We start from the raw sequence: 24,698 nt of genomic DNA, 5'->3' as shown, positions 1-24,698 counted from the left end.
TTCTCTACAATGGGAGAGGCCAGGACAATGAGAGGCCCATACACTGCAGCTAGAGGATAGCACCCCCCGACCACAGCTAGAGAAAAGCCTGCACAGCAACGAAGACCTAGCACAGCCAACAATACATAATAAATAAAATAAAACGGGTTTTTCTCAGGCTCTCTCCTTGGTATTCCTGGCCAACTTGACACAAAGCAAATGGCAAATATTTGAACCACACCAGTCTGTCCCACGTGTGACCTGTTTTGCTTGGAGTTACCGGAGATCTGATGCTGTCATAGGGCCATCCCCCTGCCTCCAAGCTGGACCACACCTGACAGAAGCGTAGGGCTCTCCTGAGAAAGCTTTCACAATTTCTATAATCTCTGCTTGTGTTTACGGTAATTACTGTTAGGAAATCTCTATCTGTGTTTCATCGGAATGCCTCTTGCTCTGATGTTCCTTGATTCTTGATGGAGATGAAGATGCTAAAAGAAGAAGTCTGGGCTGCCAAGCGCAAATGGTGTTCTGACAGTTCTGAATCATGTCTGTCTATTCCACAGCTGAAGTGACTTGTTAGCGACAAAGAAAAGTGCCTGAGTATCCCTAGAAGAGGGATTTGATTAGATTGTGTAGCTGTTTAGCTTGCTGCCAAGTTCTTTCCCATTGCTACTCAAATGTGGTCCATGGACCCAGCAACATCACCTCAGAGTTTGATGCAGGATTGAATCAGACTCTGCATTTTATACATTCTCCATTGGGCTTCCCAGGGGATGCTAGTGGTAAAGAAAGTGAAAGTGAAGGGTATGAACAACTGAAAGCTCAGTTGTGTCTGACTCTTTGCGACCCCATGGACTCTAGCCTACCAGAATCCTCCGTCCATGGGATTTTCCAGGCAAGAGTACTGGAGTGGGTTGCCATTTCCTTCTCCAGGGGATCCTCCTGACTCAGGAATCAAGCCCAGGTTTCCCGCGTTGTAGGCAGACGCTTTACCATCTGAGCCACCAGGGAAGCCTAGGTTGGAAGTCTAGTGGTAAAGAACCCACCTGCCAATGCAGGAGACAGACATAAGAGATGCAGATTCAGTTCCTGGGTCAGGAGGATCCCCTGGAGGAGGGCATGACAACCCATTCCAGTATTCTTCCTGGAGAATCCTATGGATAGAGGAGCCTGGTGGGCTACAATCCATGGGGTCGCAGAGTTGGACATGACTGAAGTGACTTAGCAAGCACGCATTGGGCATGTCCTGGTGGCTCAGTAGTAAAGAATCTGCCTGCCAATGCAGGAGACACGGGTTCCATCCCTGAGTCAGGGAGATCCCTTGGAGAAGGAAGCGGCAACCTGCTCCAATGTTCTAGCCTGGAGAGTCCCATGGACAAAGGAGCCTTGTGGACCACAGTCCATCGGTCTCAAAAGGGTCGGACATGACTTAGCGACTAAAAAACAATAACCAGGCAATTCATAGGAATGCTGGTTTTGAGAAGCGCTGCCTCAGGTCACCCTAGGGCCATCTAAAAGTGGGTGGGCAGGGGCAGTCAGAAGACACCTGAAATGCTGCGAGCCTCGGCAAGCGGTGAGGGAGCCCGGACTGGTCCAACAGGAACTGAATTTTCTCTGGAAGTTCCTGGTAGCTCCCAAGTCACTCAGAGCGGTTCAGAGACAATGCTGTTTCCCGGTTGTGTGACTGGTGTGAGGCCCTGCGGGGAACCCGCCCCTGGTGCTGAAATGCTGCAGGTGGAGAGAGCTGTCCTCGGTAGGGCTAGAGGGCTCCCCTCCTCCCCACAGCGTGGAGAGAGCTTGGTCTCTGTCCTCTTAGTCTGGTCCATGTTCTCTCTGTGGGTGGTTAGGGTGACTCTGGGCTCCTTCTGAATTGAGCTGTCCAAAGAGCAGGAGACAGGCTCTCTGAGCATCTCAGAGAGGTTAAAAGCTCTGGTGGATTATGGACACAGCTGGGATCGGGGGAGGAAAGAGAGGGTGGGATATATGGAGAGAGTCACATGGAAACATGCATTGCCATGTAAAATGGATTGTTACTGTTTAGTCGCTCAGTCATGTCCGACTCTTCGCGGCCCCATGGACTGCAGCACGCCTGGCTTCCCTGTCCTTCACCATCTCCTGGAGCTTGCTCAAATTCATGTCCATTGAGTCGGTCACACCACCCAAAATGGATAGCCAGTGGGAATTTGCTGTGTGACTCAGGGACCTCATACCCGGGCTTGGTAATGGGCTGGAGGAGTGGGATGGGGTGGGAGATGGGAAGGATGTTCAAGCGGGAGGGAACATAGGTAAAAACCTATGGCTGATTCATGTGGATGTTTGATAGAAACCAACACAATATTGTAATTCAATTATCCTTCAATTAAAAAAAAAAAAAAGCTTCAGTGGAACAGAAGGTCCAGATCCAGGGGTTCTGAAAGCTTTGCCCACACTGTATGGCCAGCCGCTCCGGGTCAGTGACTCCTGCCCTCTGCCCAAGGGGTGTGTGACACAGACACCAGACCCAGCCCGGAGAAACAAAGGCATTGTGTTTTATTAATATGACCGCTCTCCTGAGGAGTGTTTCAAGGCGCAAAACCCAGGCTAGAATCAAGTTGTTTTCCTCTGTCTTCCCTGGGACTGGTCTTCCCACAGCATCAGACAAAAGGGACCCAATCTGCAGGGCGCTTAAAGCATGAGGTTTGTAAACAGTGTAGAATCAAACACTACTTTTGGCTTTTACTTACTGTAACTTGTTCACACCGCTCAGCACTGGAACATTTATCAGGGCTCCTTGGCCTTTGTTCCTTTGTCTTTGGTCCTGCCGAGTCCTCTCTGCCCGGTCCCTCCTGCCCACCAGCCTCGGTCCCTCCTGCCTGCGCCCCGTCTGCCCCCTGACCCATCACTCCAGTGTCTTCCTCGCCTGTTCCCACTTAACCTCCCGTCCCTTCTCCTCCCCTCCTGCCTCTCACGCTGCTCCGGGATCTTTTGAAATGTCTCCGCTCCCTCCTGCCTCCCCGCACTTTCATTTCCAGAGGCCGGCTTCCTCACTCTCACCCCCTGCCTCTCAGGGCTATTTTTCTCTTCCCTCCCAAGATCCACCACAGAGTGTTTTCATTTCCCCCTTTTCTCTAAAGGCGACAGGGGGATCAGAGAACGAGAGATTTGAGTCAACAGGACACAGCCTGTGTTAACACGGACAGTTGACTTTCTGAGTCAGAAATGCTTCTTCGGCGCCTTGGGTGGCAGCTGCCCGGTCCCTCCTCAGAGCAGGACGGGTGGGAAGAGGACAGAGCCACAGGTCGTCCCCCCTCACCTCCCGCCCGTGACCCGCACCATCACTTCCGCCCCAGCCCTTTCCTTCACGTCTCAGGACGCGCCCCCCGCCCCGCCCCCCCAAACCAACACCCCCGCCCCGCCCCCGCCCCGGGTGACAGGTTTGTTCCAGCTCCGCTGGGACCCTGGGCGTCCTCCTGCAGTGTCCCTCCCTGCTCCCCAGGCAGCCTGCTCTGTGCTTCACGCCCCCAGGGTGAGCCCTGGGAGACAGGAGTCTATTTTGAGGTGAAGGAGAGACAGCAGCAGTGGGGTTCCTTCCCAGGTGCAGCTCGTGGGCCCAGGAGGCGCCAGCAGCGGGCCCACAGTCGGAGGAACAGGAAGCTCTCTCAAAGCCCCCTGCCATCCAGGGTCACGGCCAATCGGTCCATGAGGCACTAAACAACGTTCTTGAGGGATGGGCATCTCTCTGTGCCGCTGGGCAAAACGTCTTCAAAATACAGAAAACCAAGAGGGGAAAGAAACAGAGCCCTGAAGAGACACCCTGGGAACCATGAGACAGTAGTTCTAAAGTCCGCCATCTTCAGCTGGGCCTTCTCCTTATAGAGGCTAAGACGCTGCTTTCTCGGTTGCAGGGGGAAAGGGAGGTTACACCCAAGAAAGCCAGTGAGGGATTTGTGAGAAACCCCTCCTTTTCCCAACAGTGCTTGGCTCTCACGGTGTTTCCACTTCTCCACGTCAGCCACAGGCAAAAGGATTAGCTGAGGAATGTTCGCTTGAGGGAGCGTTGGCCAGGGGGGCCAGCCTTGCCCAGGCTCCGGGACCCCCGGCTGCTCCAGCCCTCCACTTGCACCCTTTCTGCGCCCAGCTCAGACCTGTGCCTTCATCCTCCAGCCAGCAGTGCCCACCCTGGCGGGAGAGGAGGTCAGGGGCCCGCACACCCACCCTAGGGTGGGGGAGAAGTGGGACGTTCAGGTAAACTAGAACAAGCCCCGCCAAGCCCAGCCCCGCCCTGCTGTTCTGCGTCCAGCGCCAGATGCCGACCTGCTTAGCTCCTCTCAGTGAGCATTTCTGAGATGAGGAGGGAGCCTGCTGACTTGAGGACAGGAAGCGTTTTGATTTCTTTTCCCTGCCTCCCGCTTCCCAACGCCCCCACTGCCTTCTTTCCGCGCACCGGCTGAGGGGAGTAGAAAAATCACTATGAATATAAATCTCCACCTGAGTTCCTTTCCCATCGACTAAGTAAGCAACTAACTTGCCAATAAATTACTATTTAAAAATGTGTGGACACATGGGCATATATATGCGTGTGCATATGAACATATACACACGCATATATATGCCTGCATGTATGTGTAGTTCCAAGCTTTTCTTCCTTGCCCTGTCCCTTGCAGGCAGGCAGCTTCAGACAAAAGCCTCCGTCCCCTCCAGAGTGCCTCATCGGATCATGGGTGCCACGTAGTTGGCAGGGAAGAGGCCCAGCTTGTTGTGCAGGCGGCCGGTCCACCAGGAGGGGTTGGAGCTGTCCAGGACCTCAACCACCTCTCCGCAGCGGAAGCCCAACTCATCGTCCTCCAGGGCCTCGAAGTCGTACAGCGCCCGGGCCCACCGCACCCGCTGTTGGGGAAAAACACAGAGGGGCCCTGCTGAGCCCAGGCTGGCCAAGCTGGGCTCTGAGTCACTGGCACACACACGGAAGAGAATCTGCTGGCCCTGTGGTCCAGACAAAGCTCTCCGTGAGCAGCCTGCCCTGAAGGCTGATGGATGGCTCTCCAGAGTGGTACCTCAAACCCTGCTGCCACTGAAAGCAGACCCGGGTGTCTAGCCCTGAGCAACCCCTGAGCCTATCCCTCAAGGCCCCGAGAAGATCCCTACATCAATAGGTGGTCTTTTTTATCTTCTTCAAGTGACAAACAGAGCACAGCATGCCCAGACTAACAGCCTCGGTGCCAACACAGCCTCATCAGTGACAAATGCAACAGACCTCCCCCTGCTAGAATGGCAGCCAGGAAATACGGGCACCAGGCAAGGCCTGACGGCCAGACTGAGAGCAGCAGGCTGGATGATGCCAGCTGGGATTAGCTCTGCTGGGGAACTCTCGCCCCACTATCACTGGCTGGGTTCCCTCCACCTCTATGTGAACTCCATGCAGTGTGAGGCCTCTTCTGGAGGACCAACCGTCTCTCTACTTGGCCCCTCTGTCTCCTCCATTGAGCCCAGAGAGGGACGTTCACATACCCCAGCCACTTGGAGTTGCACCGGGTCAGTGTGTCTCCGGTGCATGAGGGCGGCATTCATTTCGGTGCCCATGCCCAGGCCACAGGGCCCATCGTTTATGTCCAGGCTGGTTCCACGGCGTTCCTAGAAACGGATGTGACAGATAGCCATCACCACACTGCTGGAAGCATCCCTCATGGGCTCCCCCAGCACCTTGCTCCGACGCTGCAGACACAGCCAGAGCTCCAAGAATACTTACTGCAGGGGACAATAAACCCCAGATAAGGGAGAGAGGGTATAGGGTGACAAACAGACCTTAGGTTGTGAAGATGATGCCAGATTTCACCCGTTCAACCAAGGACTATTTATCAGGCACCTACCATGTGTCTAGGACTGTCTTAAGCGTGGGGATGTGTATCTGGAAAGAGAAGGCCCCTGTCCTCAGAGAACACAGTTCAGAGGGGGAACCGTATGCATTTATGTGATAAGTGAGCAGAGCTCTCTACAGTCAACAAAAATAAGACCAGGAGCTGACTGTGGCTCAGATCATGAACTCCTTATTACCAAATTCAGACCCAAATTGAAGAAAGTAGGGAAAATCGCTAGACCATTCAGGTATGACCTAAATCAAATCCCTTATGATTATACAGTGGAAGTGAGAAATAGATTTAAGGGCCTAGATCTGATAGATAGAGTGCCTGATGAACTATGGAATGAGGTTCGAGACATTGTACAGGAGACAGGGATCAAGACCATCCCCATGGAAAAGAAATGCAAAAAAGCAAAATGGCTGTCTGGGGAGGTCTTACAAATAGCTGTGAAAAGAAGAGAGGCGAAAAGCAAAGGAGAAAAGGAAAGATATAAGCATCTGAATGCAGAGTTCCAGAGAATAGCAAGAAGAGATAAGAAAGCCTTCTTCAGCGATCAATGCAAAGAAATAGAAGAAAACAACAGAATGGGAAAGACTAGAGATCTCTTTAAGAAAGTTAGAGATACCAAGGGAACATTTCATGCAAAGATGGGCTTGATAAAAGACAGAAATTCTATGGACCTAACAGAAGCAGAAGATATTAAGAAGAGGTGGCAAGAATACACAGAAGAACTGTACAAAAAAATCTTCACGACCCAGATAATTATGATGATGTGATCACTCATCTAGAGCCAGACATCTTGGAATGTGAAGTCAAGTGGGCCTTAGAAAGCATCACTATGAACAAAGCTAGTGGAGGTGATGGAATTCCAGTTGAGCTATTTCAAATCCTGAAAGATGATGCTGTGAAAGTGCTGCACTCAATATGCCAGCAAATTCGGAAAACTCAGCAATAGCCACGGGACTGGAAAATGTCAGTTTTCATTCCAATCCCAAAGAAAGGCAATGCCAAAGAATGCTCAAACTACCACACAATTGCACTCATCTCACATGCTAGTAAAGTAATGCTCAAAATTCTCCAAGCCAGGCTTCAGCAATACGTGAACCGTGAACTCCCTGATGTTCAAGCTGGTTTTAGAAAAAGCAGAGGAACCAGAGATCATATTGCCAACATCCGCTGGATCATGGAAAGAGCAAGAGAGTTCCAGAAAAACATCTATTTCTGCTTTATTGACTACGCCAAAGACTTTGACTGTGTGGATCACAATAAACTGTGGAAAATTCTGACAGAGATGGGAATACCAGACTACCTAACCTGCCTCTTGAGAAACCTGTATGCAGGTCAGGAAGCAACAGTTAGAACTGGACATGGAAAAACAGACTGGTTCCAAATAGGAAAAGGAGTACATCAAGGCTGTATATTGTCACCCTGCTTATTTAACTTATATGCAGAGTACATCATGAGAAACGTTGGACTGGAAGAAACACAAGCTGGAATCAAGAATGCCGGGAGAAATATCAATAACCTCAGATATGCAGATGACACCACCCTTATGGCAGAAAGTGAAGAGGAGCTAAAAAGCCTCTTGATGAAAGTGAAAGAAGAGAGCGAAAAAGTTGGCTTAAAGCTCAACATTCAGAAAACAAAGATCATGGCATCTGGTCCCATGACTTCATGGGAAATAGATGGGGAAACAGTGGAAACAGTGTCAGACTTTATTTTTGGGGGCTCCAAAATCACTGCAGATGGTGACTGCAGCCATGAAATTAAAAGACGCTTACTCCTTGGAAGAAAAGTTATGACCAACCTAAATAGTATATTCAAAAGCAGAGACATTACTTTGCCGACTAAGGTCCGTCTAGTCAAGGCTATGGTTTTCCTGTGGTCATGTATGGATGTGAGAGTTGGACTGTGAAGAAGGCTGAGCGCCAAAGAATTGATGCTTTTGAGCTGTGGTGTTGGAGAAGACTCTTGAGAGTCCCTTGGACTGCAAGGAGATCCAACCAGTCCGTTCTGAAGGAGATCAACACTGGGATTTCCTTGGAAGGAATGATGCTAAAGCTGAAGCTCCAGTACTTTGGCCACCTCATGTGAAGAGTTGACTCATTGGAAAAGACTCTGATGCTGGGAGGGATTGGGAGCAGGAGGAGAAGGGGACGACCGAGGATGAGATGGCTGGATGGCATCACGGACTCGATGGACGTGAGTCTACTCTGTGAGTGAACTCTGGGAGATGGTGATGGACAGGGAGGCCTGGCGTGCTGCGATTCATGGGGTCGCAAAGAGTCGGACACGACTGAGCGACTGAACTGAACTGAACTGAGCAGAGAGAACTATCTGAGTTGGCCTGGTGATCAAGGAAGGTTTCTTAGAGCAGGTGATGCTTGAACTCCAATTTAAAGAGTAGAATTGACTAGGAAACGGCATTTCAGGCAGAAAGGACAGCAAATGAAAAGACTCAAAAGCATGAGAGAAAATGCAGTGAACCATTCTGATAACCAGAGGAAGTACAGCAATGCCCGGATGTTTGTTTGCATGGGGAGGGAGCAGGGGATGAGGCTGGACAGGCAGACCTGGGCAGCTCACGAAGGACTTTGTGTGCCCTGCTAAGGAATTTAGGGCTGTTGTTATCTGGCTATATTGTCCATCTCAGTGAGCCACCTAAAATCCCACCTGGAACAAGGCGGGGGATAAATAAATAAATAAAGAAGTAAGGCTCCATTTCCGGCCTTGATCTGTTTTTCCTGTAGATCTCGACAGCCAGATGGGTTAAGGGGCACAAAAAGGTTTGGAACTGTGCTGATAGGAAAAATGAAGTCATTGTTCACGGAGTCCTCAGGGTGAGTGTGTGTGTGTGTGTATGTATGTGTGTCTGAGTGTAGGTGTATATGTTTATGTGTATATGTGTTTGTATGTATGTATGGGTATGTGCACGTGTGTGTTTATATGTATATACACGTGTGTATGTGCATGTGTGCGCGTGTATGTGTTTTTGTATGTATGTGTGTGCATGTGTGTATGGATGTGTGCACGTGTATATGTATATGTGTGTATACATGTGTATGAGCGTATGTGCATGTGAATGTGTGAATGTGTGCGTGTGTGTATATGTGTGTTTGTGTATGTGTGTGTGTGTATGTGTTTAAGCAGGGACTCATTTAATTTCACAGAGATGTCTTTGCCAAAAGCAGTTTCCATGTTTCTGCCCTCTAAGGACCCAGGATATTTTCTCTGGGCTCAGCGAGACCAGATGGGACCAGGCTTGGAGCGGGACATTCCTCCCCTGACAAACAGTCCTGGGGCCTCAACTGGCCCCGAACATTTATTTGTTTCCGTTGTTTTCGGCACCGTGGGGTTTTTCACACACTGAGTGCCGGTGGGGACAAGGTTGCTGAAGCCTGGGAGGAGAGCAGGTCCCCCTCCGCTCCCTGTGCCCGCTGTATCCTCCCCAGGTACCTGATTAAAATGATGCTGATGCTGCAGCAGGTACCGCTGCTGTGACTGCACGGGGGCCGGGGGATACTGCGAAGCAGGGAGCAGGGGGTGATCTGACGGCTTCCTGTTCATCGAAGGCCGGATTTCTTCTCCCACAGCCCCGCTCAGGGGATGGCCTCCCTGGGACCGCCGGTCCAGGCTGTTGCCCCGCTGACCCTGGGACAGGACAGAGAGAACACAGATTCATCTTCCTCCCACCTCTCCTGGCCCAACCCAGCCTTTCCAGCAGCTGTTCCCAGATTTAGCTTCTGACAGCTCCAAGAAACAGCTGATGGGGGTGGGAGCAGCTTAAAGAAAATCAATGGTTCAGATCATCACATTTTCACAGTGGCCTGTGCATTCTCAGATTCTCCTGTTTTGGGGAGTTTGGGTCTCTGGTTTATACACTTTCTACCTGGTACCCATCTCGTCCCTTCTTCGTGGGCTTGTGTTTCTCTGTGTAATCAAGCTTAAATGTTCCATTTTACTGACACAATGCCACCCCTCCTTATCGCATGTTGCCACACCGCTGGACATCCTATCCTCCAGATAAGCTCTGCTATTGACTTTGCATGATTTTGAACTGTCATTTATAGCCTGGTGATAGAGACCCAAACAGCAACGCTCTCACAGCACCATGGAAACCAGGCCTGCTGCTGGGCATGTAGGGAAAAAAACAAGACCTTTCTCCTGAATGCTACCACAACCTCATGACTCAGAGACACTTTCTTGTTATTTTTATTCAACAAACAATTACACAGAGCTCTGGGCTTAGCATATGCCAGGCACTGTTCTAAGCACTTGGCAAAATGAACTCGTTAAATCCAGTTTAGTGCGGTTTTATATTTCCTCTCTCATCTCTGCATGCACATCGTAGTAAATGAGTATCTCTGTCCATTTCCTGGTTGAAAGAATTCACAAGGTCCGTATTAACATTTGTTTTCCTTTCTGAACTTTTGTGTGCATTTGGGAACACCCTTTTCTCCTTTGATTGTAACTTCTCAGGCTTAAAATCAACCTATTACTTGAAAGGGATGGTTTTCTTTACTTCTCCAAAGCACATGTTGCTTTGAAAAGTCTCAATGCCTTTTCAGATAACCCGTCCTTGGGATTTCAACTCTTCCACTCAGTGCTGGTTCCTATAATACCCATCTCCTCCTATAACCATGATATATCCTTTGAAATATATTTTATAGATTGCGTGTGTGTGAATTTACTTTTGGAATCAAATTAACATTTCCTTGGTGCCATCTGGGGACCAGACTCTGTGGTGAGTGCTATGATTATATCTTACTTATCCTCACCACAGTCCAGTGAAGAAGGCATTATATTCTCTCCATTCTACAGATGAGAAAAACTGATGCTCAGAAAGTTTTCTTCACTTGACTGGGTAATCAGGATAGTTAGCAATGAAATCAGTTTTTAAAGCCAGGTCTGTTGGAGATGCATTTTTTAAAAGATTTCTTGATGTGGGACCATTTTTAACATCTTTGTTGAATTTATTGCAACATTGCTTCTTTTTATGTTTTGACTTTTTGGCCGCAAGGCACGTGAGATCTTAGCTCCCGGATCAGGGATAGAACCCACACCTCCTGCACTGGAAGGTGAATTCTTAACCACTGGACTGCCAGGGAAGTCCCTGGAAGTATTTTCTATTAAGACAATACTTCATGTTCCAAACTGTTCCAAGAGCAAGAATTCCATCTCCGGTTTTCTCCTCCAGTGCCCCCTGCTTCTACCCTCCACAACCTCAAATCCTGTCACAAAGCTCTACTTGCTGCATTAGTCCTGGACTCGAGGTTCTAATACCCCCATGGGTAGCCCTACCGCTTCCCCCAAGTTACTTCATCCTTGGGCAGCTCCTGAGCTAGGCTGAAAACTGTGACACGGTGACGGCTGTGAATAATGAAACAACAGTGTCTGTAAGAGCCCATGTACACTGAGTGCTTGGGGCTTGATTAGGAATGAAGGAAGGGATGGACTACATCCTTCTCTAACCTTCAGAACCATCCTATGAAGTAGCTGTCACTATTATCCCAATTTTGTGGATGAACAAACTGAGAATTAGAGAACTTTTCAAAGTCACATACCTAGAAAGTGTTAAGCTAGGATTTAAACTGAGATCTCTGCTTTTCAGAATATGCAGGGACCTGCCCATCAAATGCATGGTTTTAGGGGTTCACGAAGGGACCCAAATTGCCCAGAATCTCTGGATTGGGGGTCATGGGGGCTAGCAGCATACCTGTTCCTCCCGGGTCCTATCCCTCAGAAAGATCTGCTTCTGTTTGGAGATGGAATTCTTCCTGTAGTAGTCCACCAGCTTGTTGAGGGATGGAAACTTCTCTGTCCACAGGAAGTAATTACCCTTGTTGTCTCTCATGACTTTGAAGTGCTGAACGTCATCCTCATGCCTAAAGAGCAAGACAAATCCAAATTATGTATCATGTGGTGAGCAGGTCTCTGCCTCCAGGGCCGACTGCATCCAGGGATGCCGGAGTTCTGTTTGGGCAGGAAGCAGAGGTGAGGGTGGCTGGCCCATCCCTCGGCAGGTGGGCTGGCCTAGTCAAATTCTAGGGGTGATTTCTGGGAGAAGCCACTCAGGACTCAAGCTGAGCTAGAGGGGATTTTTTTTTTTTTTGCCACGCGGATCTTTGTTTCTGTACTAGCCATTGAACCTGAGTCCACTGCAGTGAAAGCACCAAGTCCTAACCACTGGACCACCAGGGAACTCCTGAGAGGAGGTGTTTTGTTTTGTTTTTTTTTTTAAATGAGCAGAAAGCAACCTTTCTTCTGATACTGGAATTGCCCTTTTACAAGAAAAAAATATTCCAAGTGCTTTGAAGACTACAAGGTTGAAGACTTTTTCACAATGTTTATTTGAAGCATGGCAATGCCTGAGACCTTACCAGGCTAAGAACTCTGCCAAGACTCAGAGGGGAGGAGTTTTTCAAGCCCTTCTTGTCTTTTCTGTTAACAGAAATAGTCTGAACCAGCTCCTTTAAGTTCAAAAACTACCCTGAGAAATCTTGTCACGCTTTGTTCTCTACATAGCGGGGATCTCTTGTTTGGTCTTGTTTTGCATAAATAAGGTTACAAAGTATTTTGAGTTGTTGGGGAAAAAAATGTGCTGAGGCTCAGAGGTGGAGGGGCTTGGTCAAGGTCACTGTTAAGGGTAGAATTGAGGCAAGGACCCTGGTTCTCTAATTCCAGTCTAGTGAGCTGGGACTGTCACACCAAGTACACACGCTAACTTTTTTTTTTTTTCTCATGTTAATTTCTTTTAGATCAGCACTTTGACACCAGCTGAACTCAGAAGAGATGGAGCATGTTTGTACTGAGGGTGGAGAATTTGGGTTTTATTCACTGAAAGAGGAGACTGGGCCTTTACTAACAGCCCCAGCCATTTTCTATCACTAAGTCATTCTTGTTTGGATGTCAAGTTTTCTTGGTCAAATGGACACACATTTATGTCTAAAAATAAACTGATGTTATCGATATCAATTGCATGACCCAGCAGAAAGGTATAAAATTTAGACTGTTGGAGAGCAAAGATAATTCTTTCTAAGGGATGGATTTAGAGGTCTGTGTTCAGAGGGGGCAGGCATTTTGATCTTCCTCCTCATCTGATTTTCAGGGCTCTGCTCAGAGACAGGCAAACCTATGCGGTGACCTCTGCCTAACTACCTTGGGGTCATAGCCGACACTTGGCAATCAATCATTGCTTGCCCTTCGCCTTTTAGCTTCGGTCACTCATATATGCTTTCTTCACTCCAGCACCACATGGTTCGACTCACAGTCATCACTCCCCACATCTGGGTGAGGAGGAGGGAATATTCTTGTGACACGATTATTCATCCACCATCTCTTAGTCAAAGAACTGGGAATGAGGAACATTAACTCTTTCACTCCCATGTACTGACAGGGTGCATGTCAGGACTGCGGTTGGTCATCTGGCCAACGGAGAGAGAGGGGCTGGACCACTGTCTTGAGGTCTGAGAAGGGCAGAGAAAAGGGTGTAACTCAGGGCTCCAGAGTCTCAGTCTAGTGTTTCAGACCCTCAGCTAATCCTAAGTGATAGATAATTACAATTAGCTCTTAATTATCTGTGCCAGGACAGAAAGCAGATGTATAAATAAACTAGTGATTTTGCTTTGGAATATATTAGACTACATTTCTGCAGAAGAGGTTAAACTGATCACAGTAATAATCACCATCACAAGAGCTTGCATAGCCTCAGTGGCAGGGAAGATCATGGCAGACATCAAAGCCAATCATTTTTTATAGAATTCAATTTAATCAAAGAATGATAAACCCTAATTCCTCACTGAAAAAGCCAGCCTCAACATGCAAACCAAGGGCACGAAGAGATGCCTTTCAATCTAACAAGTTGCTTGGTATTGCCTCTAACTGTGGCCCTGAAGAAACAGGCTGGAGTTGTAAGATTTATTAATAGAAAAAAAGTTCATGAATTAAGACTTAACAAGTTTAGAATTGGTGATACATTAATATTGGCCTGAGCTAAAATTTACCATCATCCAAGCTATAAAAAAGAAAGCTTTAGTTAAGGGAAATTAAGAATTTGAGCCAGCTTGCAAGGGCAATGCTTAAGAGACCAAGCTATTCTTCAGCCTACTGGGGACACAAATGCATACAAATGCTTGACCCCTTATTATTATTATTTTAAAATTTCTTTCCTTGGTTGCACCAGGTCTTGGTTGCAGGTATGAGATCTTTAGTTGTGCTATGTGGGCTCTAGTTCCCTGACCAGGGAATGAACCTGAGCCCTCTGCCTTAGTGGCGTGGAGCCTTAGCCCCTGGACCACCAGAGAAGTCCCCTTAAGCCACTCTTTCTAAGTCCTTCCTGCTTATTCCTTAAAGTACTTATCCTTAAAGTACTGCACTTTCTTTCTAAATAGTGATGTGGCCTCCATTTATTACCCGAGATTGGACTTAGGAACTTAAAGCTGCATGCCTTTCAAATCACACTGCAGAGTCCAGACAGCACCTCGGGTCAGGTGACTTGCCAGTGAGGGTTCACCGTACAGCTTGCTGCGCCGCTCCCTGCGCTGCTCTTGCCATCCTTACACTTTCACATGTGGCCACCAAGTCTGATGTGTGATTCGCCGTCCCCAGCACGCTGACCACACGCCGTCTGTTCAGACTTGGGGCTTCTGTGCGTGGGGCTATGTCATGTTAAACTGAGTCATTTCCTCCCGAGGGGTGGGGTGCCGCACACTGGCGAGACTTTGCTGTCAGAGTGCCCCCACCCCAGGCCTCCTGGGCTCTGCTCTGTCCCTGTCAGTTTCACAGCATTACGGAGCGTGGAGGTAGGCTTTCTTTCTGTGCAGCCACCTATGATTACGGATGTGTCCTATGGCGGTGCCTGGGGGTTTTGATTTTTCTCTGCCCTTCTTCAGATGGGCACTGGTAGTAAAAGAAAATGCGAAGATTGCAACCCTGGACTTCCCTGGTGGTAGAGTAGAGAAGAGTCTGCCTGCTAACATAGGGCACATGAGTTTGATCCCTTGTCTGGGAAGACTCCACATGCTGCAGAGCAACTAAGCCCATGAGCCACAGCTACTAAGCCCATGCACGTGGAGCTTGTGCTCCACAGGAGAAGCCCCCGCAGTGCACTGCAAAGAAGAGCAGCCCCCCTCACTGCAGCTAGAGAAAGCCCGAGTGTAGCAATGAAGACCCAGCCCAAACAAAAATAATTAATTAAAAAAAAAAAGATTGCAACTCCAAGACGGATGTGGACCTCTGGAAATTCTCTGTTCCTTCTCCCTTCCCATTCCCCTTCCACAGACACTCACCCAGCACCCACGGTGCTGTAAAACACACAGAAGTGAGGGTGATAAAAATCCTGTCTGTCCAGAAGCACCAGGGCTGGAAGCGGAGGCAGGTGAATGTGTTGATACCTTGTGCCCGGGCCCCTCGCCACCATGCTCCTGAGGGATAGGTCATGTTTAAGAGGTCACCTTGTCGTTTTAGTGTTTTAGTAGGTCAGGGCGGAGTCAGGATTGGCCAGTACCTGACGGATATGGAGAAGTCCCCCGGGGAGCTCTGGCTGGCCCGGATGATGAAGAAACCGAGCTCCTTGCCCATCAGCAAGCTCTCTGCCTGGTGTCGTGAGAGGCCTTCGTGAAACCACCTAACAGGTGAGATAAAAACAGAGGATCTTGGTGAGATGCCAGACTGATGTGGTTGGGAGTAGGGAAGGAAGGAAGTCGAGGAGAGATGACCCACAGGGAGAAGGGGTGAGGAGAGACCCCACGAGGGGCCAGGTGTTTTTGAAACCAAACAAACGCTCTAGCAGTTTCCAGGCGAGGCAAGTGAGTGTCCCCTGAGGTACCTCCTGCCCTGTCCGCCCAGGAGAAGTCTCTCTCCTGCCTGCTTGGAAATCCTGAGTCATGGAAACGTGCCACTGCACAAAACGGGACAGTCTGGGAGGGACTCACTGCAGGAGTGGCCACCTGCCTGTGGCCGTGAGAGGGGCATCTCCAGAAAAGGACTGCAGGGGCAGAGGGTGCACCGGGAGGACAGGGATCCCTTCACGCTGGGACGGGCAAGGCCCTTGGGTGCTAGCTTCAGGCTGAGACCTCTGTGGCCGGGAAGAAGGGTCACAACCAAGGGCCTCTGGGTGGCATGGGGCTGGAGTGGCTGTGCCTTGTGCCTGGCAGACGCTGGGGGGCACCCAGGGAGGTCCCCACGCTAGCTTGGAAGTGAGCAAGGCTAGCAGCAGCCAGAGAGAGGCGTATACCCCGCCGGCTCCCGGGCCCTCCCTAAGACACCCGGCTGGAAAATAACCTTTACTGTGGAAAGAAGGAACCGAGGAGAAACTGCTCTTTCAGGTTAGCAGTCAGGGTGGCATCCTTTGGAAGTGTTGCTGCAGGCGGTGCAGCGAATGTGAAAAAGGCTGAGCACTTGCATGCAGGCAGGACAAACAGTGGCTCCAGCCGCAGGGCAGGAGGCCAGGAACTGCTCTCACCCTCGCGGAGCAGAGCAAGTGTTCGCAGTTCCTCGGCGGCCAAGGGTGGGGTGGGGACAGTGCCCCTTTGCTGCAGCATGGCTACCTAATCGCTGCCCCTGGAAGGCGAGCACGTGTGTCCCTTTAAGGTGAACATCCAACGGGCCTCTGTGAGCCGTTCCCTTGTGCCCTTTGGAACTTAGGAACTGAACAGACAGAGGTGGGGAGGATTATCCTTTTTCCAGACCTGGGACTGCAGCAGAAGGTTGGTCAGGCTCTGAGGGGCCGGAAACAGAGGGTTTCTGACTGTCACCTGCCTGGAGATCCTGCTGGAGTAGGTGCTATACAAACCCACAGGACTGACGAGCGACCATCACAGCAATATAATGGGGAGGGGAAAAGAATGGGACCCCCTCCACAGCAGCCATCCTCAGAGGAAATCTCTTGAAAGAGGGAGAAACCAGAGAGGGAACTGTTTAGAAAATACACACTGGTCCTCTATCTGGGTTTTGTTGAAGTCACTTGAAAGAAGTGACTTCTTTCAAGACTTACAGAAATGTCCACACGCTACTTGTGAAATGAGTGCCAGAGTTTCATATTACACTTCGGTTCCAAAGCTGTTCATTCACTGAACAGCTTTTGTTAAACATGTACTGTGTGCCGGGGGCCCTCTTCTGCGGATGTAGTGAATACAGCGGTGAGCAGAATGGACAAGCACCCTCATGGAGCCCACTTTCTAGTGGGGTAGGGGCAGATGTATCATGAACAGTGAAGTAACTAGAATATGGAGTCAGCTGATGTAATGCTATGGGGAAAGTGAACACAGAGCAGAGGTGGGGAGGGGGGAGCCTTTGAAATGTGGTGGTGGGGAGGGCCTCACTGCGAGGGCGGCGTTCCAGCCCCAAAGGAGATGGGGGAGGGGAGGAGGAAACAGCAAAGGAGACGAGGAAGGAGAAGCCAGGGAGGTGGGAGGAGAACCAGGAGGAAGAATGTCCCGGAAGCCCAGTGAAGAAAGTGACGGTGCTGAGACGATGGCCAACAGTCGACCACTGGGCCCTGCAGTTCACTGGGACCTTGATAAAAAGGTTCCCAAGGAGTCGTGGGGCTTCCGGGGAGAACAGGAGGAGAGGAATTAGAGACAGCGAATATAACGATTCTTTGGGAGAAGCGGAGTCGTAGCGGGAAGGGGATTTGTTGGCTGGATTCATGTTTTGTTTTTTTTGGTAAGCCGGGAAAAATCGCAGGATCTTTGTTTGCCGCCGGGTATGAGCCAGCAGAGAGGGCGGAAAGCTGATGTGGGAGAGAGGGGAGGACTTCTGCTTGAAGCACAGACGGTTCTTTCCAAACAACTGCAGGAGAGGCAGTGTCTGAGCAGTTGCGGGATGTGGGTGGAGGCAGTGAGTCAGGACGGGTGGTGTAGACGGGCTTTTCTGGGGGCCTCCGCTGTCCTGGAAGCCAGGCGGTCGGTTGAGAGTGTGTGTGTCGGGGGCGAGTGGAGGAGCTGCAGGTGTGCCGTGCTCACCTGGAAGGTGACAGGGCAGCCTCAAGGGCCCCCTGGCTGAGGCCAGTGGTCATTCTGTTGGTTCAGTGGTCAGTGCTGATTCCCTGTGAGTGGTACGGTTGCACCTCACCAGAGTCACCAACACCGCTTTGGTTTTCTAACAAACCTTTGCTCTTCGGCTAGACCCTGACTCTCAGACAAGATTAGATTTCTATCTAACCCTTGTGGTCAATTCTTGAGACGCACGTGACCCAATCTCAACTTTTCGTTTCCTCTTTATGGAGGGAATTTCCCCAACCTCTCTCACTGAGTGCAAACATGGTTTCGGAAAGCTCACGGTTTCAAGAGCTTCATCATGTCATCCTGGAACTGGGATGGAAGGTGGGTTGGGAGATAGGGGAGAAGAGCTCTTGAAGCACCAGGTGTGGAGGTGGGGTGGCCAACAGCGCCCCCACTGGAATTCTTGGAAACACCATGGTTACAATCAGAGACGGCTTTGGTTTATAAATTTAAAACAGGCGATACTTGCACATGGTATCAAATTCAAAAGAGAATGCCGTGAAATGCAAATCTCCCTCCCACCCCTGGCCTTCAGCTGCGTGGTTCCCTCTCCAGAGGCAACCGTTTTTGACAGCGTCTGGGCTGTGCACGGATAATTTTAGTGGCTACTAAAAAAGTAAGGGGAGTGTGTGTGGGCAGGCCTATCTCCACAGGCTGGAAATACTTACTCAGGAAACTCGATGTCTATAAAATTCTTGGGCACATATCCTTCTTGGCTCCCAAGCTCCGCCTTGAACCACTCCTCTTGGTTACTTAGGATCTACAAGGAGGAGAAGGAAGGATGAAGTCACTGAGGGGAGGACACCAAGAAGCAGGAGAAATGGGCTGCAGGGCGAAGAACCCATGCACCCCAATCCAAACTCCACCCAATCCAAAAGAACAAAGGCTTTTGAAGTTAGAGGAAAATAAGTCAAAGAAGGCTTCCCGGGTGGTGTAGTGGTAAAGAATCTGCCTGCCGGTGTAGGAGACATAAGAGACAAGAGTTCGATCCCTGGGTCGGGAAGATCCCCTGGAGGAGGAAACGGCAACCCACTCTAGTATTCTCGCCTGGAGAATCCCACAGACAGAGAAGCCTGGCAGGCTACAGTCCACAGGGTCACAAAGAGTCGAACACGACTGAATGACTAAGTGTGTACACACACACACACACACACACACACGCCAAAGAAACCACGGAAGCACTGGAGCGGGGAGCAGCAGGCTTATCTTTGGAGTTTGGCTTCTCTTGTCCCCAGGCTATTTTTGTACACTTGGGCCACCTCCTCATGTGACTCCACCCTGGTGTGGCCTGCCAGACTCAGTGCTCAGGGGCTTCTCTGAACCCCTCTTCTCCTGTTTTGAAGAATTGTGTCTCAGATCTTAGCACTTTAAGCTCCTTATCTAGGCAGGTGGTTTCTCCTTCTCAGCCAGGTAACCGAGAACCTTTTGCAATTTTAATTTGTTCTTACTTTTTTACGTTAGCGGATTAAAACTTAAACATCAAGTGGGGGCTAGCTTTGAAAACAGTAACTCTTTGTGTTCATATTCCATGTTTGCACAGTTTGGACATAACTCAAGATACCCGGAATACCTTTTCTAAATTTGCTTTTAGACCACGATCATAGGCAAAACCAGAAGTTTTTTCTCGTTACTATAAGGTCTTGCCTTGACCATGACCCCAAATGTTATCACCTGCCTTGATTACTTATATGACTCTCCAGACTTGGCTCTATATGGCTTCTGGTCATTTCAGAAAATCTCCTATTATCAAAAGACAAATACTTGACTTCCTCTCCACCCTCCCCTACTGAGAATATTTCTAAAATATGTAGTGCAGACTCAAACAATAATTCAAAACGAAGATGGCAGAACAAAAGGATGGGAAGAACCTTGACGATGTCATGGAGCTACTGAATTAGCCGCTTAGGAGCCCTCCAACGCCTGGACTTTGTATGAGAAATTATAAATCGTTGTTATCGTTTAGGCCATTTTAAGTTTCTGTTTCTCATAGCTGAAAACGTCTTAACTGATGGAAGAGAAACGATAAAGAGGAAAGCGGAAGATGGATAGGAAAGCTTACTCAGAGCAGGGATTGCCTGGGTTGCCCAGGTGAGTTACCTAGGCGAAGTCTGATGACGAAATAACTACTTCCGGGGCGTGAGGAAGTGCGGTGTGTTCTTGGGACAGAACTCCTCAATCTGGCGGAAGTTTAGATTGTGACCCCAGGAGTAGAGAGAGGGGAAACCAGGGTTACAGGGCCTTGTAGCCCACGTTCAAAAGTCTGGATTTCTATCTTGAAATGTATGGGGAGCCATCAAAGGATTTTCATCAGGGAAACAGCACAGTGAGAATCAGTGTTAAGAAAAGCGTGCGATATCACAACTTGAAGATGGACTGGGGGGTGAAGTCAAGGGAGAGAGTGTAGGAAGAGGAGCGTAGCCACCCAGGCATAGACGCAGGAGATCTGGGCTAGGTAGAAGTGAGGACAGATTTCAGAGGAATCAGGAAGCACACATGGGCAGGATTTCGTGACTGTTCGAGGAGCCGAGGGAGAAGGGGATTCTGGGATGGCTCTGGATTTCTGGCTTGGGAGACTGAGTGGGTGGTGACGCTTTTACCAAAATAGAAAAGACAGGAGGAGGAAGCGGTCTGAGGGAAAGCTCATGGACCCCAGATCGCCTGTGGGTGAATCAAGTTGCCCCTGGGACCCTCAGAGAAGGAAAGCTCAGAGAGCATTGGAGATGTATGTCTGGGCTCAGCAGTGAGGTGGGGGCTGGAGCTGGATTTCAGAGTCATCCAAAAAGTGGGTGGACTTGAAGCCTCTGGTTTCTGCCTCCCAGAGACGGGAAGAGAATTGAAGAGAGCAATGTAATTGAGAAGCAGTGATGACCTAGTTCTAATATCACTCCTGAGTTTGGAAGGAGAAGCCCTTGGTCCTTGGGCCCTTGGTCCCCTAGATGTCTGACCTCCAGCGAGTCAATTATCATCTGCAAAATGGGGGCAATAAAAACTGGCAGCCCCTTCACGGAGCTGATGCGAGGATCAAATGCTCCCTCATCCCTGGACGTCCTCCAGAGAGTACAGGCTGTGTTTTTAAATATAATTCTGTCAAACGTAATATTCTTATGAAGGAGAACTCCAGGTCTGAAGGACATGGAGGGTTGATAAGTTCTTTAAAGTGTTCTATGTGTATGTTTTGAATGTGATCATTTGTTCTGAAGAAATAAAAGTGTGTCCCATATTTGAGTTCTAGAATTGCTGAGAAAAGGAAACTTTACAGTTTTTAACATCAAATGTGACTGGTGGTATCGCTAAGGACGTGCGGGTATGTGTGTGCTGAGGAGGGTGGCGGGGGTAGGGGAGCAGGAAATCTAGGTCAAAAGAAGAACTAGGAAACTCGGCACCAGGGCATCATCATCACATGAAAAACACAAGGGCATTTCACTCTGTGCCATCTCCCCCAAATTTCAAGGCTCTGGAATTCCTTTCTCCCATCACATGGGAAGATGTGTGGCTTTAGCAGCAAATGTCAAATACCAAGGTGAGCAGGGATGAAGTAAAAGAGGCCATTTGGAAATGGGCTCATCGTGGTAGGAACTACATTTTGCACTTAGCTCTCTGACCCAAAACTGGCTGTAATTTTAGTAATCATGGCTCATACTCATTTACACCCTGTAGCCACCGAAAGATTATCCCACAATGCCGTCCATTTTCCTCACCACCTGATGCTTGGTCTGCCTGACATCGTGTTCCCAAAGAGGCAAATTTATAGGCTTTTTATGATGTATAAAAGGCAAGGGTTTTAAAAAAATCTCATTTTTAGCAAAGAAGAGTCTTTGGGGGGTGGTGGTGGTGGCGGTTTCCTCCTGCCGTTGTTGGCAGGGCTGGTACTTCCTGTCCCTCTCATCTCTCCATCTCCTCCGTTTCTCTATCTCTTGTCCCCATCGTGCAAACCTGCGCAAGGAGTTCAGCCTAAACCTGTGAGGTTTTACCCTCAACTTCGCTGTAATTTAACTCTTACGATGTTGCCTGCCTTGGAATCATTTTCTGGGTTACGTGGCCTGAGAATAAGTTAGACGTGGGAAGAGGAAAAAATGTACGGTTGGAAGAATTTCAAAATTGGATGAAATTATAGCTCTTAGAGGCATAGCAGATATCAGAAGTGTTGAAGAAGTTAATTACATAGGGCTAACTCTGGGGGCTCTTTGGTCGCTGTTTTACTGGGATGAAATGGGGTCGTGTTAGATGAATTGCAGAAGCACATAGAGATGGCCTGGGTCAAGAGACATTTTTTAATAACGACTGGCAGATACGAGTGGGAAGTGTAAACTGGGTGCTATGTGCAGCTGCAGGTCAAGAGGTCATGCTATGCACCTGCAACATTCAACTCCTGACTTTTGGAATGCTTCTCTCACAGGAGAAGTGGGACCCAGTCATTTGGCTAGAGTTCCATGTCTGCCATCTTGTTTACCATTCTGGAATCAGCATCTAGTGAGCAACTGCTGTTTGCACTTGAGTGCTGGGAATACAGAGATGAATAAGCTGGCGCCTACACCATGGGGACCTCACAGTCTGCAGGGGGCAGCTGGTGATGAGCAAATCAGACAATTTTTGCATCTTCTAATGAAAAAGTCTGTTTAGTGTTTTAGAACTGAAGGCATAACATGAAAGAGCACTCAGGAGTGCATTGCTGGAATAGTCAAGAACTGGCCTTGAAAACAATTTCTAAAAAACCCCCAAGAAACAGAATACCAATTTCCAGGCTTCTGGGGCTTGCTACCCATATCTGGAGGAGACACTTGTACGTGGAGACCCACAGGCGGGCCCACTGACCACTATGATACAGACCTTCCATGAAACTCAGCTAACAAGCCCCATCCCTTTTCCTCTTTACCACTATGGCTGCAATGGATAGAATTCGAAAGGAAGGAAGGGTTTTGCTTTCTGATAGAATTCTAAATGAGTGTGCAGAAACACAGTTTAACAACTCAAGAAATATGTACTGAGCCCCCATCTGGGGCTGTGACTCGTGTTAAGTGCTGGGAAGACACAAAGATGAATCCGGCAAGACTCTGCTCTCAGACCAGCGGTGGGATGACACACTCATTCAATCATTCATTGACTCTTCCTCACCTTTCTGCAGGCCCAGCCCCCACCCCTGCAGAGCTCTGGGGAGTGAAGCAGCCACTATGAGACCAGACCATCAGGATGGCATGGGGGGAGAGCAGCAGAGGTGGTGCTCTGGTGCAGAGAGTGGAGCTCGCCTGCTTGTAAATAGGGTGTGAAAGCCTTGAGCAGAGTGTGTGAAATGCCATGGAGGAGCTGAAGAGGGCGTAATGAGTTTCCTGTGGTAGTGGGGCATGGGGAGGATTCATGAGGGTTCCCTGGCAGAGGTGGTCAAACGCATGTGTGCAGAAGGACATTCAGAGTACAGGGAGAACCTGAAAAAGGACAGTGTACATACTGCAGTGTGACTTGGGCCATTTCATACACAAAGATGTGTATGTGTGTTTGTGTATGTGTGTTTGTGTATGTGTGTGTATGTGTGTATACATGTTCTTGCACTCAAGCATGATGAGGCTGGGTGGTAGCTTGAGTTCAGATGGCTTAGATTTCCATCCACTGGTCACGGGGAACCACTGAACACTTCTGAGGAAGGAAGTAATATGATCCAATTTATCTTCTAGAAAGATCCCTCTGGGTTTAGTTTTTAAAACGAAGGAGGAAGAGAGAGCAGAGAATGAGGTCAGTCAAGGGGATGTGGCAATAGTCTGAACACTCAAGGGGAGAATGGGTGATACTGACAATATGGGATCATTTATGGATCATTCGGTTTCCTTTTGACTGGTACCAGGCTCCTCACTGATGAAGACGTGGGTTGCTTGGGAGACAGGATAAAAGGGAAATATTCAGAGTGGAGTACAGCGTTTCGCGGTGGGACAGAGCAGTTTCAAGTCCTATAGGTGTTTAGCAGGGTCCTTACATTCTACACTCAGGAGGTCACTGGTGGACTTTAATGGCGTGTTGTGGGTAAGAGTCAGGTTCCAGAGGGTCTCGTGGAGTGAATGGGAAGTGGGGAAGTGGAGACAGCCAGCACAGAGAATTCTTCCCAGTGTGGCCATGAAGGAGAGGAAAGAAATTAGGAGCTGAAGCAGAGTTGAGGAAAGAATTTTGCTTTTTGTTTTTCCTTTTCTGGAGAATAGGGAAAACTTAAGCCAGATGGTTTGGTTTGAAATGGGAAGTGAGGATGGGACTTGCCCCTACACCCACCTCCTAGGGGCCTCTTTTGGGTGCAAACACTGCAGAGTGGTTGATAACCGCACGGTCACAGTACCCAACAGGGAAGGGAGGGACTTCTCACCTTGTCCCAGACCCTTCAGTGACCTTGGTAAAGTCCCGAAGAAGTGAAGGTCACTTTTTCCTGGGTCAGCAGCCCAAGCAGTATTTTGACCTTGAGAAGCTCCAGCACTGAAGGCATGCTCTCGGCAGCCACATTGCCAGATCTTGCACAGTGGGGGCAGTTAGAAAGATAAGCACTCGGAGTGGGGAATGCATGCACGCTAAGTCGCTTCAGTCGTGTGCGACTCTTCGTTACCCCATCGACTGTAGCCCGCCAGGCTCCTCTGTCCATGGGATTCTCCAGGCCAGAAGACTGGAGTGGGTTGCCAAGCCCTCCTCCAGGGGATCTTCCTGACCCAGGAATTGAACCTGCCTCTCTTACGTCTCCGACATTGGCAAGCAAGTTCTCTACCACTAGCACCACCTAGGAAGAGGGCAGGAAGGGGATTGTTCAAATTCCACCTGGTTTGTGCCCTACAGACACTTTCTGATTCCCCTGCTCATGTGTGACAAGGTTATTTCCATAGTAAGCTTTTATCTTCATGGAGAGACAACGGTGGCC

At 49.2% G+C, this 24,698-nt stretch overlaps 1 protein-coding gene across 1 annotated transcript in view; it reads right to left on the bottom strand.

Annotated features, from left to right (window-relative positions):
- Positions 1 to 4,665: 4,665 nt before the first annotated feature.
- The window catches only part of GRAP2 (GRB2 related adaptor protein 2), a 68,345-nt gene continuing 48,312 nt past the window's right edge, over positions 4,666 to 24,698 (bottom strand). Inside the window, exons 3-8 of the mRNA XM_068972076.1 lie at positions 18,487 to 18,578; positions 15,322 to 15,441; positions 11,533 to 11,701; positions 9,273 to 9,467; positions 5,467 to 5,589; positions 4,666 to 4,845 (exon numbers count right to left, since the gene is read on the bottom strand). Coding sequence (XP_068828177.1) covers positions 4,666 to 4,845; positions 5,467 to 5,589; positions 9,273 to 9,467; positions 11,533 to 11,701; positions 15,322 to 15,441; positions 18,487 to 18,578 — 879 coding nt within the window. The remainder of the gene's footprint in view (positions 4,846 to 5,466; positions 5,590 to 9,272; positions 9,468 to 11,532; positions 11,702 to 15,321; positions 15,442 to 18,486; positions 18,579 to 24,698) is intronic.

The sequence above is a fragment of the Capricornis sumatraensis genome, chromosome 4, assembly GCF_032405125.1.
Source record: "Capricornis sumatraensis isolate serow.1 chromosome 4, serow.2, whole genome shotgun sequence".
Lineage (NCBI taxonomy): Eukaryota > Metazoa > Chordata > Mammalia > Artiodactyla > Bovidae > Capricornis > Capricornis sumatraensis.
This window is presented reverse-complemented; position numbering and strand designations above follow the sequence as displayed.